This window comes from Puma concolor, chromosome E4 (assembly GCF_028749965.1).
Source record: "Puma concolor isolate L17-30 chromosome E4, mPumCon1.1.hap2, whole genome shotgun sequence".
NCBI classification, from domain to species: Eukaryota; Metazoa; Chordata; class Mammalia; order Carnivora; family Felidae; genus Puma; species Puma concolor.
In genome coordinates this window covers 51,452,460-51,468,560 of record NC_141683.1, presented here as the reverse complement: position 1 = coordinate 51,468,560, position 16,101 = coordinate 51,452,460, and the positions used below count along the sequence as shown (strand labels likewise).

At 44.2% G+C, this 16,101-nt stretch overlaps 1 protein-coding gene and 1 long non-coding RNA gene across 6 annotated transcripts in view; both read right to left on the bottom strand.

Moving 5' to 3' along the window:
- ASTN1 (astrotactin 1) overlaps nucleotides 1–16,101 on the bottom strand; it is a 300,263-nt gene that overhangs the window by 52,776 nt on the left and 231,386 nt on the right. For 4 of the 5 annotated variants that reach the window (XM_086693494.1, XM_025920974.2, XM_086693495.1 and 1 more), the window contains 2 exons: nucleotides 15,084–15,188; nucleotides 12,640–12,828 (listed from right to left, as the gene is read on the bottom strand). The exons of the other annotated variant lie outside the window; for it this stretch is intronic. In XM_086693494.1, coding sequence (XP_086549620.1) covers nucleotides 12,640–12,828; nucleotides 15,084–15,188 — 294 coding nt within the window. The remainder of the gene's footprint in view (nucleotides 1–12,639; nucleotides 12,829–15,083; nucleotides 15,189–16,101) is intronic. 5 annotated transcript variants of the gene reach the window in all.
- LOC147572671 (uncharacterized) lies at nucleotides 10,817–12,607 on the bottom strand. Its single transcript, XR_015245912.1, has 2 exons — nucleotides 12,160–12,607; nucleotides 10,817–11,014 (listed from the first exon to the last, which is right to left on the bottom strand). It is a non-coding gene; the product is annotated as an uncharacterized LOC147572671 (long non-coding RNA).

The following is a 16,101-nucleotide window of genomic DNA, read 5'->3' as shown; positions in this document are numbered from 1 at the left end:
ACGTGCTGCTAACCGGGGTCTACGTGTCACGGACTCTGCTGACGGCAAGAAAGTCAAAGTGCATGTGGGAATTTTTAAAAGCGGGACGTTGATCTGATCAGAGAACTATCTTCCTCTCATCAGTAATGGAGATAGAGATGATATATTCTGGAGCCTTTGACTGATGCAGCATTGATCATCTAAGTTTTGTAGTGTAGCTAGCTGGCAGCCGGGGCCAGGTTTCAACGTGGTGTCGACTACACCCACTTTTTTTGCAATAACTTACTTACCTGATCCATTTCTTGATGATTTCTTTGACATCAGTTTTTCTTATGTACTTTTTAATTTTCTCTTTAATTTATACCTTCTACTAATTGACCCAACTTCCCAAGAGTTCCGTGAGATTCAGAAAGAATCCTCTAACAACAGAGGAATGGAGATTAGGAACGAACCAGAAATGGCTAGTGGCCACACAGAGAAGCTCCGATGGACACGGCTTGTTGATTTGTTGGTTTAGGTCGAAATGGTTTTACGTCTTGTGTTTCATTTAAAAAAATTTTTTTTTTCAACGTTTATTTATTTTTGGGACAGAGAGAGACAGAGCATGAACGGGGGAGGGGCACAGAGAGAGGGAGACACAGAATCGGAAACAGGCTCCAGGCTCCGAGCCATCAGCCCAGAGCCCGACGCGGGGCTCGAACTCCCGGACCGCGAGATCGTGACCTGGCTGAAGTCGGACGCTCAACCGACTGCGCCACCCAGGCGCCCCTTGTGTTTCATTTTAAATACAAGCTGTGTGCTGCACCTAATACCTATCCTGCCCTCCCCAAGAAAACTTTCCTACTTGCTTTATAAAAGAAAAGTAATGTCAGGAAAAGTGGTAAAGAAAGGCTGCTATTGGCTCCTAGAACATTAACTGGTAGACAGAAATTGGGGATAATAAATCACAAATTGAAGGTCCACACACGGATTGACTCCTCTTTCTAGTATTTAATCCTAGTCCTACCTTGTGCTGATCACTTGATTTTAATGTCCAGCCGATTCTTCTAATGCCAAACCCCAGGACATGACATTATCCCCACCCCACCCCACACTCAAAACAATCAAACCTGGAGATAGGGGGAAGGGACAATGAAAGGGTGGACTAGTGCTGGGGGCTTCGGGGCAAGGTGTTCAAGGAGATGTTATCTTAGCCATTCTGCTGTCATTTCCCTTGGAAAGGGAAGAGGAAGAGAAAAAGTATGGCATTCACTCCTATATTCATTCCACCAACACTGACCGACTGGATGCCAGGTGCTGTGCGTGGCATTACACATTGCTGGAGATGGGGTAGGCATGCGGGGTGAACCCAGAGATCCGTAGATGTTCCTCTAAAGCATCCGTTAATGGAAACCAGGCCAAGATAGGGGTCTAACAAAACACCGAACTGCTAACGAGTTCTCTCTCAGCCCCAACATCACTTACGTTGGAACTCTGGCTGTAAATAGGGCCAGGGACCCATCTCTGGGGCACGAGAGGAATCAGTGTCTGCATCTGTATGCAGGCAGTGGAACTAGACGGCAGAGGCTTTGAATCACAGGTAAAAGGAAAGGCTGGTACAGATGGACACATTCATGAATTTTTCTCCCTTTGTGGAATGCACCTGGCAGCTCCTTTGCACTTAAAAGGCAGAAACACCCAGGCTGCTTATCAAAAAGGCCTCCCCAGGGATCCTTTTCCACAGAGAGCACATTCTCACAGCCCCCCACCCCTTACTCCCACCAAAAAAAGAGTTGTGCTTATTTCCTGATCTTTTCCCAGCAGGGGGGTGCTACAACTGGAACTGAAAATAGTTGCCAAAGGATGTGATGCTGATCCTGATGTTTGGAAGGAAGGTTTGGGCCCCCTGTTCCACTAGCCTGATGAGTAGGTGACTTGTAAAATATACATCAGCGTTTCTGTGAAGCACGAATTTACCCAGGGCAAGTTTTACTGATATCCCTTTGAAATTCTTATCAGTTACTATTTTGTTCAAAAAAAAAAAAAAAAAAAGCTGAGCTGCAAATTTATTAAAATAATTCTAATAATAGTAATAATAAAAAGACTTATACTGAATTGAACACTTACAGAATACTAGACATTGTGCTGCATATATAATTATTATGTTCAATCTTTGCACAATCCTCACTTGTAACGTAAGTATTGATAGCCGTATTTTATAGACGTGGAAACTGAGGCTCACAGCCATTAAAGAAACTTCTCAAGAGTCACAGCTAATAAAAATTAAAAAAAATTTTTTTTAATGTTTATTCATTTTTGAGAGAGAGAGAGCGAGAGAGAGCAGGGGAGGGGCAGACAGAGAGGGAGACACAGAATGTAAAGCAGGCTCCATTCTCCAGGCCCTGAACTGTCAGCACAGAGCCCGACACAGGGCTCGAATCCATGAGCTGTGAGACCATGACCTGAGCCAAAGTCAGATGCTTACCCGACTGAGCCACCCAGGCGCCCCAGCTAATAAAAATTTTGATTGAAATCTGTCTGACTTTAGAACTTACTACAAAAGCAACTACACTAAAACTCTTTTTAATGTAACAGCAGTTGCATTAACCTATTTAGCCATGAGCCAGGCATTATTAAATGTTCCATTCTGTTATCAGAAGTAGAAAACACTGGCTGAGTATACAGAGTCACAGAAGTAGGAGAAATTCTAAGTACCTGATTCAAGGTAGTTATTATACAGGTGAGAAGATTATTTTGAGGAGGGTTAAGTAATTTACCCAAGGCCAAGGCTGGCTAATGGTTCAGCTGAGAGCAAGAATGTAGGTCTTCACTCCCTACCCAGTGCTTTTTCCCTCAACACGCTGCCTTAGAGTCCGATGGGCGATAGAGACCTATTACTACTTAAGAAACAGGCACTCATCCCCAAAGACATGAAAACCCCAAGTGATGTCAAGCATAGATTTTCACATTTGATGTGGAATATCCCTTTGCCTCATCATCTATCTTGTACATTTATTTCCGACATTTTTTTCAGAGATTAAACTATTAGTTGTGGAATGGAGCGCATAACTTAAGATCGAAATCAAAATACTGGTAGATATATGTATTGTGCCTTATGCTTATTTCTCTTGGTCTATACTACCACAGCCAGCCCACATGAGCACTGATATACATGCTGGATAACACGGGATGGGCTAATATAACACTGTACGTTAACTATACTGGAATTAAAATTTCAAAATAAGGAAGATGGGCTAAACATACCGGTCCTATCTCAGCTTGCTGAATCTAGGAAACAGAGTAAGTTTGGCTGGAAGCAGAGCTTCTTCTCTTCATATTCCATCAGAGAATCCAGGCTCCTCTGTTTTCCACAGTCATATTGATCATCAGTCTGATATTTACCAAGTAACTTCATATGCCCTCCTAGAAGCATTATGCTAGAAGCTATGAGAATTTAAAAACAAATTATGAAGCCTTTGCATTTGCTATTTCCTCTGCCTGGATGGTTCTGTCCCCAGGTCTTTGCATGGCCAGCTCCTTCTTTTCTTTTCCAGGTCTCAGCTCAACCTCACGCCCTTATCATCATCACTGAGGCCTTTCTGTGGCCACCATCTTCATGAGCCCCCAGTCCTCCAGCCAATCTCTATCACATCACCTGGTTTCAGTTTCTTTGTAATATCTCTCTCTCACTGTCTAGAATTATTGCTCTCATTTATTTGTCACCTGCCACTCTCTGTCTCTCTTCAGTAGGATATAAGCTCCACAAAAGCAGCAAAGTTTTCTGTGTCATTCATCATTACATGCCCAGTGCCTAGACCAATGTTTAGATAAATCAGGTGTTGACTAAGTGAATGAATAAGCCCTCTTCCAAGAAGCAATCAATCAAGTTGTGAGGGCAAAGCTTACATGCTTGGAGTAGAAAATAATCCAGAATACTATATAATTAACTACTAAATTGTAGGTATGCACAATATGTCACTATTGTCAGGCCCATAATTATATGAAAGGAATTTGATATCACTATCAGAATTGTCCCATTAACGAAAATGTTAAATGTTAAACTATGTTAAACTATGAAATGTTAAACTATGAAATTCTATAACCATTTGTGGATTCTAGAAGAAAAAAACTGGGGCCTCATAAATACTAAATTTAAAAATACCTAGAAAACGCTTGAGATATTAATATGAGAACAGTGTTGCCTATAGTACAAAGTTTAGAAAAATCAGCTTATCACCTTTAGTCCTGATTACTGGCATGTTTCCAATTCCTTTTAGCACCTGAGGGCTTAGGACTGTTCAATTCTGCCCACAAGCCTATCGATCAATGGCTTAATCAGAGAAAAGTCCTGGACCAAAGTGAAAACCATTCAGTCGAGTCCTCTTATCTGTGACACTCCTCTGTGGGGATGACACCAGGATAGACCCCTGGAGGCCACCGTGCCATGGCTCCATCATTAAAGCCCCTGCACTGGACAGGACGAACAAGGACGGTGGGGGAGCCCATTCCTTGTTGGGTCTTTGAGACAAGTCTATCACCTTGCTCTTCAAAACGGGTCCTTGGACAGGCAGCATTGGCATCAAGTGAGAGTTGTCAGGACATGCAGAATGTCAGGCCCCACCCCGACCTACCGGATCAGAATTCCCATTTTAACAAGATCCCAGGTGATACATATTGCGCAATAAATTTTGAGAAACACCGCCATATAGGAAAACAAAAAACTGCTGCGGCCACTGTGCCATTGCTCAGGGCCCCCCGAACCCACAACAATCAAAAACTCCAGAAAACTCAAGTGAAAGGCAGCGGATCCACTATGCAGTCTAACGAGGGTTGACATCTGGCCTTTTCGCGCTCATCTTAGACCAGTGACCTGGCTTCAATGACGTCCTGGCCCCACCTCCATCTTGTCCACTAAACTTCCCACCTTAATCTCTTCTTGTACCATTGGCAGGCAACATGGCATGCAGCTGCCCACAGTCTGTGTCAGGAGGTGAAGGTGTCCTGACTCTGCCACTTACTAGCTGTGTGACTGCATGCAAGTTATTTATTTAAGCTTTCGGAGACTTGGTTTCCTTATCTATAAAATGGGGAGGGTAAGACCTAGGGATTAAATGAGAAAAGTTATATAACATGCTATTTGGTAATATTATTCACAGTGGTGTCTTTCTGCAGCCTAAAGATCCAGTTTACTCTGGACTCTGCATCAGAGCCTAGGGGACTTGAAGATTCAAATTAAACCTCACCCATATGTTTAGGAAAGCTTAGCTCCTTTTCAAAGCCTCTGTTTATGACACCACCAGGCTCAGCTTCAGCAGCACCTTCACCAGGCCGTCTGCCTGGGAAAGCCATAGAACAGCTGTCTCCTCTAAACCTAAATCCCCTCTCTGCTCACTACAGGGCTTTGCGTGGAGCAGGCCCTCAGCAAATGTTTGAGGAACGAATTAATTAATCATTTAAAGAAAATAGCTATATGCCATAATTGCCTTGCCACTTGAGCGCTAACTTCATCGTTGTAAATGTGCAGAAAAAGAGCCTTTGGAACTGGCTTGCAACCTAGGGTTGTAAAGCATAAAGCATTATAGAAACGTCTTTTATTGCTCTTTGTTGGATTTCTATGTCGCGTCCTGAACTTAATCAGGTTTTCATGCCATTTACCACGATTATGTACGTTAGCCTGCAAAGTGCACCAGTGTCACGTGTCCCACCCTGGGTCTCTGCTGACCAGCACTCACAGACCAGGATCAGAAGGCTGGCGGCCGATCCAGCTATTGTTTCTGCTTCAGCCACGGCAGACATCTGTTCATTATTCTGGGGAAAGGGACCAGCTGAGTCTGTCTCGGGCTCTATCCACCCAAAACCAAATCGACGGAAAGTGGAAAACATGGCATCCTGTGTGGTAAAAACACAATGCCATGTAGGTGGTTTACTTTTCTTCCTTTGACTCTCATCTGACTTAAGACTTGGAGCTAGAGAGTCACCTTACACTCCACCCCACCCCCACCCCCAATACAACCCTCAGCTGCGTATCATGGAAGAAGAAGAAGCTATTCTTCTTAGCTTTCCCCACGGAGAGGAGGCAACTGGCTAGAAACAAATAAACAACAAAAATTCAGTGGATTATGGACTAGAAAGTGCAGCAGACAGGAAGAGTTTCCTAACTCCCACCTGTCAACCCAGATAACCCCACTGATGTGCATGCACCAAAGGCAATGGCGAGAAAAGATAATGACAAAGGTCAGATCTTGAGTAACAATGGAAGTGGTATTGGAAAAGGAAAGGAAGAAAGCCCTGAGGAAATCCGCTCCTGAATGGAGTATTAAAAAGAAAAAAAAGAAAAGAGAAAGAAAGAAAGAAAGAAAGAAAGAAAGAAAGAAAGAAAGAAAGAAAGAAAGAAAGAAAATGTACTGGGTGTGTCAGGTGGAGGATGAAAATTAAGCCCTTGGAAGTTCTTATTTGAAGAAGATTCGATGGTTTCCTTTTCTTCTCTTTTCTTTCTTTCCTTTTTTTTTCCTTTGGTCATTTCTCCAGAATCTACAGATCTGTAACTCTTTACTGGTTTCTTTTGAAGTATGAACAAAATAAAGGATTCATTCCTTCAAAAACAGTGGATGCTAATTATATGCCAGGCACTGCGTCAGGGATGCAGAGTCAAATACCAATAGGAAATGATGACATTGTTTTGCACTTCCTCCCAGATTTCTATCCCAAGTTCAGCTCTCTGTAGATACAACAGTACGTTTTGTTTTGTTTTGTTTTGTTTTGTTTTGTTTTTTAAGTTACCTTTGTAAGTCTCCGCTCCACAGTAACACAAACTTTTCAGAATGTATTTTTTTCCATGTGTTAAAAGAGTTTTATTGTAAAAGTGGCACATGCTTGTGGCACCTGGGTGGTTCAGTCAGTTAAGCGTCTGACTTCGGCTCATGGGTTCAAGCCCTGTATCGAGCTCTGTGCTGACAGCTCAGAGCCTGGAGCCTGCTTCGGATTCTGGGTCTCCCTCTCTCTCTCTGCCCCTTCCCTGTTCATGCTCTGTCTCTCTCAAAAATAAATAAACATTAAAAAAGTGGCACGTGCTTATTGTGGGAAAAGCAATACAGAATTTTTTAGTATAAAAAATAAAAGTCTCTACCCCATAGCCCTAATCTTGGAGCAAACAGATAATGTGTGTATACACACACACACACACACACACACACACACACACACACACAAAGCTATTTTGAGATTATATACATATGTTTCTCTCTATATAGGTATATATATATATACATGGACATACTATATACACATATACATATTTAGTGACAGATTAGAAGATTATACATGTATATTTATATAGTGCATATTGGCATATATTTATATGTATAATTTTTAAAACGGATGAGACCCTAATATATCTACTCTTCTGCGATTTGCTTTGTTCACTTGCAAATGGCTACGGATGGAACCTCTCTGGATGGATAGACAGTAAACTAGCAACAGTTGCCTGGCTGCCTCTGGGGTGTGGAACTGGAACACTGGGAACTAAGAGTGGGAGGAAGATTTATTTTTCACTTTATTCTGTTTTATACGTTCTGGATTTTTTAAATAAATAATCTTTTTAAACCAAAAAAAAAAAAAAAAGAGAGAGAGAGAGAGAGAGAGAAACAGGGTTAAGTGCTGTGCCATCCATTATCGCGGGAGACAGTCCTACAGGGAAATGGCCACACAGAGAAATGCGAAGAGTGCTGCTGGGGGGATAGGATAGGATACAAGGGGCTTTAAGAGGCAGCAAAGAACTCCACCCAGAGCATCTGGGAAGGGGTGGTGGGAGGGGTGGCAGGTGAGCTTCCGTCAGCTGGGAGAGCAGGAAGGAGGGGACAGTGGAATGGAGGTGGAACAGAGGACAACGTGAGACAGGCAGCACATGCCCACAGGCTCAGAAGTGTGGAAAAGGCTCCAAGCCCTCTTCCAAACCCTGACCCTGGACCCAGAGTTGGGGCCTGAGCCTGGGACTGGGTATCATTTAATTGCAAATGGCAATTTATAGAGCTGGAGAGGGCAATTAAAAAACAAAAGCAAGAAACAGAATTCAGAGCCGGAAAGACTCATTTGCTGATCCTAAGGGGCTAAGGAGAGAGGGAGATCCTTCCAGAAATTAGACAACTGAACGGACACCTGGGAAAGGAGAAAAACAGAGAGCCCCAAGAGGAGACAAGACAGGGACCCAAGAGAAAATTTCTGAGTGAGACAGAAACTTATCTAGGGCCTTGGACTGGGGCAGGGAGGGATCCTCTAAAGCCTTTCACTGTCTGGAAGCAAATGCAAGGGTTTGGGATTGAGAGCGAGCAGCCTTGTTATCATCAGAGTGGAGGATACTTGGGTCATGGAATGGTCAGTGATGCAGCAGCTGCAGAGGGCAGAGATGTAGCAGGCTGGAAAGGGCTCCCAAAGATGCCCAGGGCCTGATCCCCGGAACCTGTGACTGTCACCTGTGAATGGCAAGAGGGACTTTGCTGATACGCTTAAATTAAGACTCTTGAGATAGGGAGATTATCCTGGATTATCTGCACGGGCCCAATGTAATCCAAAGGGTCCTTACAAGAAAGAAGAAGCAGGGGGCGCCTGGGTGGCTCAGTCGGTTGAGCGCCAATGATCTCACGGTTTGTGGGTTCGAGCCCTGTGTCGGGCTCTGTGCTGACAGCTCAGAGCCTGGAGCCTGCTTCATATTCTAGTCTCTCTCTCTCTCTCTCTCTGCCCCTCTCCTGCTTGTGCTCTGTCTCTCTCTTTCTCAAAAATAAAAAATAAACATAAAAAAATTAAAAAAAAAAAGAAAGAAGAAGCAGGTAGGAGTCCTGGCAGACAGCCAGGTGACTCAGAGATTGGAGTGACACATCTTAAAGATGGAGACGGCCAGAAACCAGGGAATACAGTGGTCTTGAGAAGCTGGAAGGGGCAAGGAAGGAATTCTCCCCTGGAGCCTCCGGAAGGAGCCACCTTATTGATACCTTTAGTTTGGCCACCTATTGATACCTGTGTTTGAACCTCTGGCCCCCAGAATAGTCAGGGAATAAATTTATGTTGTTTTAAGCCACTTAGTTTGTGATTTGTTATCGCAGCCCAAGGGAACTAATACCAGGAGTGAGGTCATGCTCACGTTGAGAAGGCAGCCAGGGGTGAGTGAACAGCTTCAAGCTGAAGAGTCTCATGATTAAGTGGCATTTTAAGAAGATAACAGTATGATGCTGAGTGGACTAGAGTGGAAGGAAACTGAAGAAAAGGAGACACGTGAGGACGCAATTTCAGTTTTTCTTATGAGAGCTGATACCATAAGCTCATACGGCTTCGAGACATGGACAGGAGAACCTACACCTGTTGAAGAAGTATTTGGGTGGTAAGAAGAACAGAACTTTGTAAATGAGTGAGTGTGGAGGACGGAGGAGAGCATCTGGACGTACTCCCCACTTTGCATTTTGACCCATCGTTGCAGTGCACAAATCTACTAGTGGGTACAGAGGAAAGAGATGGTGACCGCTGAGGTCCCTAGAGCATATATCCAGGTAGAAATGCTCAACACTCAAGGGCAAGGTTTCAAAATCTCAGAGATGTAGGCTAAGGTAGACACAGAAGAGAATCACCCAGCAACGGGGAAGAAGAGATGAACATTAAAGATGAAATTCTGGAAAACAAGCAAGATGTAAATAATTTCTTCAGAGGAGGAAGGGGAGAAAGGCTGAGAAACAAAGGCCAAAGATTTATGAAGAGAATCTAGAGGGAACAGAATCAGGGACTTGAACGGAAGAGAGCATTTTCAAGATGACAGACCTGGTCAAGAGGGACAAATTCTTCAGTTGACATAGATAAAACGGTCACAGAATGGAAAAGTAAACCTCTGACTGAGAAGCCCTTGATTTCCTTCTCCACTATTTCTGTAGGGTGACAGGGATTGAAAGCAAATAATAATAATCTGAAGAGTCAAAAAAGAAGCTGAGGAAGAAGAGAAGGGATATATAAACTACTCCCTCAACATCTGGTAGTCCTTATTTGCTCTGTAAAAAAAAAAATTAGGATACGCTAATCCTGAACAATAAGTGGGAGTTTATTTTTCACAGGTTTCGGTCAGACTTATTGAAAGACAGATACTCCTCAATATTGGTGTGGCCACACCATGCAGCGGTAGTGTGACAAATAGGTGCGTGATGAATGAAAGGCTGGCTTCTGAGGATCTGGCCAAAAATATCCATCTGTGAGTTTCCGTCAGCCAGGCAGAACTGGAGCACTTTGCATGTCTATAATAAAACCCACTTGGAAAGCTGCCGCATAAGAAGGGCTTTTCCTACCATTCCCACAGCCGCAGCCACCGCCATCACCACCCGCTGTCACCATAACTGCCTCCATCACCACTAACAACAACCACAGTAAACAACTGTTGGAGACTTACCATGTGCCCGGCTCTGTGACAGACCCTGGGGATTTAAAGTTGAATAAGGCATGACACCTACCTTTGAGAAACTGTGCAGTGATTTGTACAGAGAAGAGGGAAGTCTTTATTCTAATGTCTGACCTGAGAAAGCTGTTCACATAAAGAGGGACATGTAAGGATCCATACACTCTCGGAGCTGGGAGGAACCACAGAGGGCATTACAGGGGAGGTCCGGGCCGTTAACTGACGAAGCAAAAGTCACCTGACGAATTCTAGAGACCCAACCCTTAAGTCCTATGCATTTTCCATTTCGTTTCACTCCTAATAAATCTCCTTTCCTATTCAATCTGTGAGTAATTTTAGGCATCTGATCACAGGCGCAAAAGTGAGCAATAGAGAATCCCTTTCCACTAGAAGGTTTTGAAAGTTAGAGCGGACAAGAACATATAATCAAGGGACTCGAGTCCAAGAAGATGGCACTTTTATGTCATGGTAGGTCCAGCCCTCTCAGAACACTCGTCACCCCTAGCGTATAAATCCCATCCTGGAGCAACCCTCTCAGAGTGCAGAAAAGTGGAAGAAAATCTTCCTTCGTTTTACGTATTTGTAAGTCTTCATCAGGAGCATCCTTCTTTTGGAAGAAAAGGAAATTAGTGCCTACGGAGGAGAAAAATATTTAAGAGTAGTAAGCAGACCAAACAATAAAAGAGATAAACTCTATGACGCAGAGGTAAGACTTGGGAGGGGGGTGGTACCCATGGATAACTGAGAGATATCAAAGTAGACATACAAAAATGTTTGAATATCTTCTGAGATCAGTAACAGGCAAGGTATTGTATACATAATACTTATGAGAACTAGAGTCACCAGTTGGACTGTGACAAAATGAACTTGAGAATGGCTTGAGATCAAGATGGGAAGGCGTAGTGCCAAGGTCATGGATACACCTCCCTCCTGGGCTCAGGGTTTAACTTCAAGGACATTGCAGTGTTCAGGATAGAAGCAAAGAACAGAACCAAGAATACAGGGGAAGGTCAGGCTCATTTCCCTGTAGTCACAGAACCTGGCCATCCCTGAACCACTGGCAAACAGAAGCAGGGGAGGAATTAGCCTTTTGGTTCAATCATTAGGCTCTGGCATAGAAATGTAAGAAAGCTTTGCCAGCTGGAACTGGTCTTATCTACATTTGCTTACATGACACTCCTTTCTTGGCAAATTGGAATAGAACAGTATTAGGAGACTGAAGTTTGAAAGGATACTAGAAGCCTGTGATTATGTCCTTGGGTTTAGAGGAATCAGGGCTTGGAGGGAAATGCCTGCAACAACTGGGAGCCCAGACACAAGCCTCTTACTGCTTCTGGAAGAAAAGGATGAGCCGGAATAGAGGCCCTCATGCCTCTGCTACCCATCAAGTGAGACAAAACAGAAATTTCTATGGAGCTCAGAGAGTGAAGAGCATCTCAGCCATGGGGGCACATTTTCCCAGTCCAGCACTGCTGACACAGGGGTCCCCTCATTTCAGAGGGACTCTTGATCATTAAATCTTAGGATGACTTACTTCTTGAGTTTCCGTTGCACTAATTTCATGGCTTGGCCTTTAGCAACTCGCACATCTATAACTCGGCCTCATCAGAATGCCATGAGGGTAAGCTCGGAAGAAATTCCACGAGTGGCGATTCTACATCAGTCTTGGTTGATCAGAATACATTATTTGCCAGCCAGTACTCCTCCCATACCAGAAGGTGAATTCAAAAGGTTTGAATAACTCCAATTTCTTATACTTACTTGGACAGAATACTAACCGGCTATCCAAGAGTAGACAAGGATCTATTTGTACAGCTGTTGTTCAGAGCTTTATAAACACTTGAGCCAATGGAGATTTCCTCTTAGCACAAATCAGTGGGGAAAAAATGGGCCTAAAGATAGGGCAGGATGGGGTGAGAAGCAGAAAGTGGTGGAGACTGCGACACTCTCTTGCTCCTCCCACATTCCATGAGAGAACAGTCGAATACTTTGCCCTTGCCGTGAATGCACAGGGACTGGTAAATACCCTTAGTGGACTCTTTTCATGGTAACTCACAAAGTGACCATACAGTTTTGACCCCATCCTGTATCTAAAGTTTCCCCAAACATATCAACCCTGGCAATTTTAAGGATAGGCGCAGAGCATCAAGACAGCATTAGTCCTTTGCCAACAGACTCCTTTATTTTGGTCCCATGATTTGCACCTAGACAGCCGTACCTGCAAGGGTGTAGAATATGCTGGTGAGCACATCACTCACCTTTGCTGATGTCTTCATATTCCAGCCAGAGTCGCCGCTGCACCTGCTTGTTTGGGTACCAGATGGAACAGGACTCCTCAAAGCCGTAGATAGCTTCCTGGATGTAGTGGTTGCCAAACTGGTCCAACAGGGCCACAAAATCCCCACGAGACGTAGCTCCATCCAGGGAGTGGAGCGCATTGCTGAGGGCTACAGAGAAACATCACCCAAAAATAAGAGTGAGGTCTCACAGGGTGGGGAGCATCTGGATCCCCAGGCCACTCAGCCTCAAAAGCGGAAGTACCTCTGTGGCCCAAAGTGATGCTGGAGAGCTGGCTGAAGTATCAGGTGAACTTCTCCAGTTAGCTACGTCAGACACTTTAGTCCCTTAAATGAGTATTTTTTCAAGGCAGTTGGTTATGCTGTTAGCTTCATGCAGGCATTACATTGCCAAATCTAACGCCCCGCTTCAGTCAATCTTGGGTTTTCTTTTTCAAATCACAAGTCATGACATCAAATTAATTTAGTGAGCTCAAATAATAGCATTAAAAAAAAAAAAAAAGAATAGCATAGTCTAAAATAGAAACACAAATACCAGCGAAGAACATTTCACATCGTAAGATGATGTACTGTTTCATGAAACTTCTCTTGTGCGCATGTGGGGGTGTGCATATGCACAAGGTCGCAGTGTAAAAAAATGTCTTCTAACTGTGGGTAATGACCAAAAGAGTTTCTGGAGACAGAATATTGCCTTCAGACACAGACACTGGTAATGGGAAGATAATGGAAGAAGAGGAGTAAGGAAAGTCCCTAATACACTATTCATATTTATTTCAGAAAATCAAAAGTGTACAAACAGGGAAATAGCAAATGGAGGAAAGGATCTGTTCCGCCCCCCCCCCCCCCCCGACACCCTCCTCCCCAGCCACATCTCCACAGATTCGTTTTCCCTGTTTAGGAGAATTACACCTGTCAGAAAGAGAGCCCACAACAAATTTTCCAAACCCAATGCCTTCTGAACCTGGCCAGCTTTAGTCTGACTTTCTCTGTACACACCTGTGTCCTAACAGGACAAGGCCAAGCCCGGCCCAGGCTCAAGACCCTTAGTGCAGAAGTCCACATCACCTGTGATGCCACCTGTGGCTTTGAAAGGCGTGTGGCAACAGAGATGTCCCCCTGTCAGCCCTTGATGTGCACAGCACCTGTGCTGGGTGCAAACTCAGCACGTGAACAGGCCAAATTCTCTAGTGCTACATTTCCCGAGAAGGAAGAGCAGCTTAGTTCTTTCAAGGATTTTCTGTACCAGCAGAGTTTACTTCAGGAAGATTCCCCATCCCAATCCCTTCCTGCCGAGAACTCTTTCACGTTAAAATAAAGTTCTGGGCCCCCTTGTGTCCTATGGACATGTTCTACATCCTTAATGCAGTTTCTTTCCCTAGACGTAAAGCTTTACTTCCGTGAGGATATGGCTCATTTCCTCTTTATGCTTCTCTACCTGTCCCCTACCTTTTACGTCTCTCCTGTTGGCGCTAAGACTCTGCCTTTCTGTTGTTGACCCAAAGGTCTCTCCTTGTCTTGTCCTCCTGTGCCAACAATGTCATCTGGCTCCAGTTACCTTTCCACCCAACACAGAGAAACAAGACCCTATGGCATAAACTTCACATCTGGCATGTTCTTTAGGTAGCTTCGGAGAAAGAATGCGAGTAACGTTCTCCTGGTCCCAGGGGATGACGTGGAATGGAGGTGCGCACCTGTATTAAGGCCTTGTCTGTAGCAGTTTTCCCATCTGCAAATCACACATTCAAATAGCTTAAGTGCTAGGAAAAACTTGATTCAAGGCATTGACCGCTAAAGTGTCAAGAAACTTGTACGAGCACCTCACTGTTGTGTTTTGGCTCAATTTGTCCTGAGTTTTGGAATTCACTACTCCTTAACTTATTAGCTAGCTCTCTCTGTTATCTATCATCTGTCTATCTTTTGCTCACCTGCTAGTATTTCGTGACCATAAAAGCTGTTTTCTATCCCCTCTCCCACATCCTCCTCTTTCTTGCTCTTTTGCCCTTATTTCTTTCATTGTCTGAAAACTCTAAGTCATGCTCTTTGCATGTGGACGGTTTTATTCTGTCAATTTCTACAAAGTCTGCTTTTGAACATCCTCTCTCTACACTGTGTGACCCCAGGAAGAATGATAAAGTAGGTGTTTATCTTCAGCGGTTCCTGCCTTGCCCTTCCCATCTCTTCTTCGGTCCATGATAAAATGTGCAAAAATTTAATCTATACTTAGACAAGGATCTGATTCCAGGGGCTTGTCCTTAAGGGTGAATCTGAGTGAACAGGTTATGTATCTCGCTGAAGTGGCTACATTTTAGACTGCTTCTTCAACAATGGGATAAAAGGCTTGTGCCCTTGGAAAGAATTCTAAGCCCCAGGAACCAGTGGGACGGACGGCTTGCTGCGGTGCTCACCCTGAGAGACGGCCACTTGGTTGAGTTTGATGTGGTACATCACAGACCGGACCTTCCAGTGCTGCAGCACAGGGTATCCAGACACCTCACTGAAGTTCACCATCCCTAGGGGTAGAGGAGACGCGGGCTCAGTGTGTGCAATTGATTCACAGGTCCCAAGTCTACTAGGTTAGCAGGTGTCATTGTGAGAGAATGAGAAAGCATTCTTTGATGGAGAGAATTTCTGGAATCACAGTGACAACAGCTATCATTTTCTGAACCCTTACTCTGTGGCAGACATTTTGCTAAGCACTCTGCATGTATAAAGTCACTTGATTGTCACCAGACAGGTGTTATTATCTGCGTTTTATAAATGCAGAAACTGAAGCTCAGAGAGGGTGTCTGCATAAGGGCCCTAGGCCACCAGCTAGAGCCAGGGTGGAGATCCAGATGTCTCTGAGGCAGGGTGGTGCTCTTAACCGTTCTTTTTTTTTTTTTAATGTTTATTTTTGAGAGAGAATGAGAAACGCAGAGTACGAGTGGGGGAGGGTCAGAGAGAGAAGGGGAGACACAGGATCAGAAGCAGGCCCCAGGCTCTGAGCTGTTAGCACAGAGCCCGACAAGGGGCTTGAACTCATGAACCATGAGATCATGACCTGAGCTGACGTCGGATGCCCAACCGACTGAGCCACCCAGGTGCCCCTGTTCTTAACCATTCTACTACAATATTCCCTGAGTAAATTTATATGAAACGCAAGGCTTACTGCAACACACCAGATTTTCACTCTCTTTAATAGCTGCAGTAATTGACTCAGCTCACGTACCTGATAACATTGATTTTTCTGTCCCATTTAACTGATTTGTGTTCAGTATTTAAGTTTTAATTACTCTGAAGCTGATAATGCTTATTTCTTCTTCACCAGGAGGGACAGGGTCAGCGTGACTAAGTCATTAAGGGGCAGGGTGGCCCTGTATTGAGTGCCATCTATGTGCCAGACAGTATGACAGACACTTTATTTGTGGTCTCCCTTTTTACCAA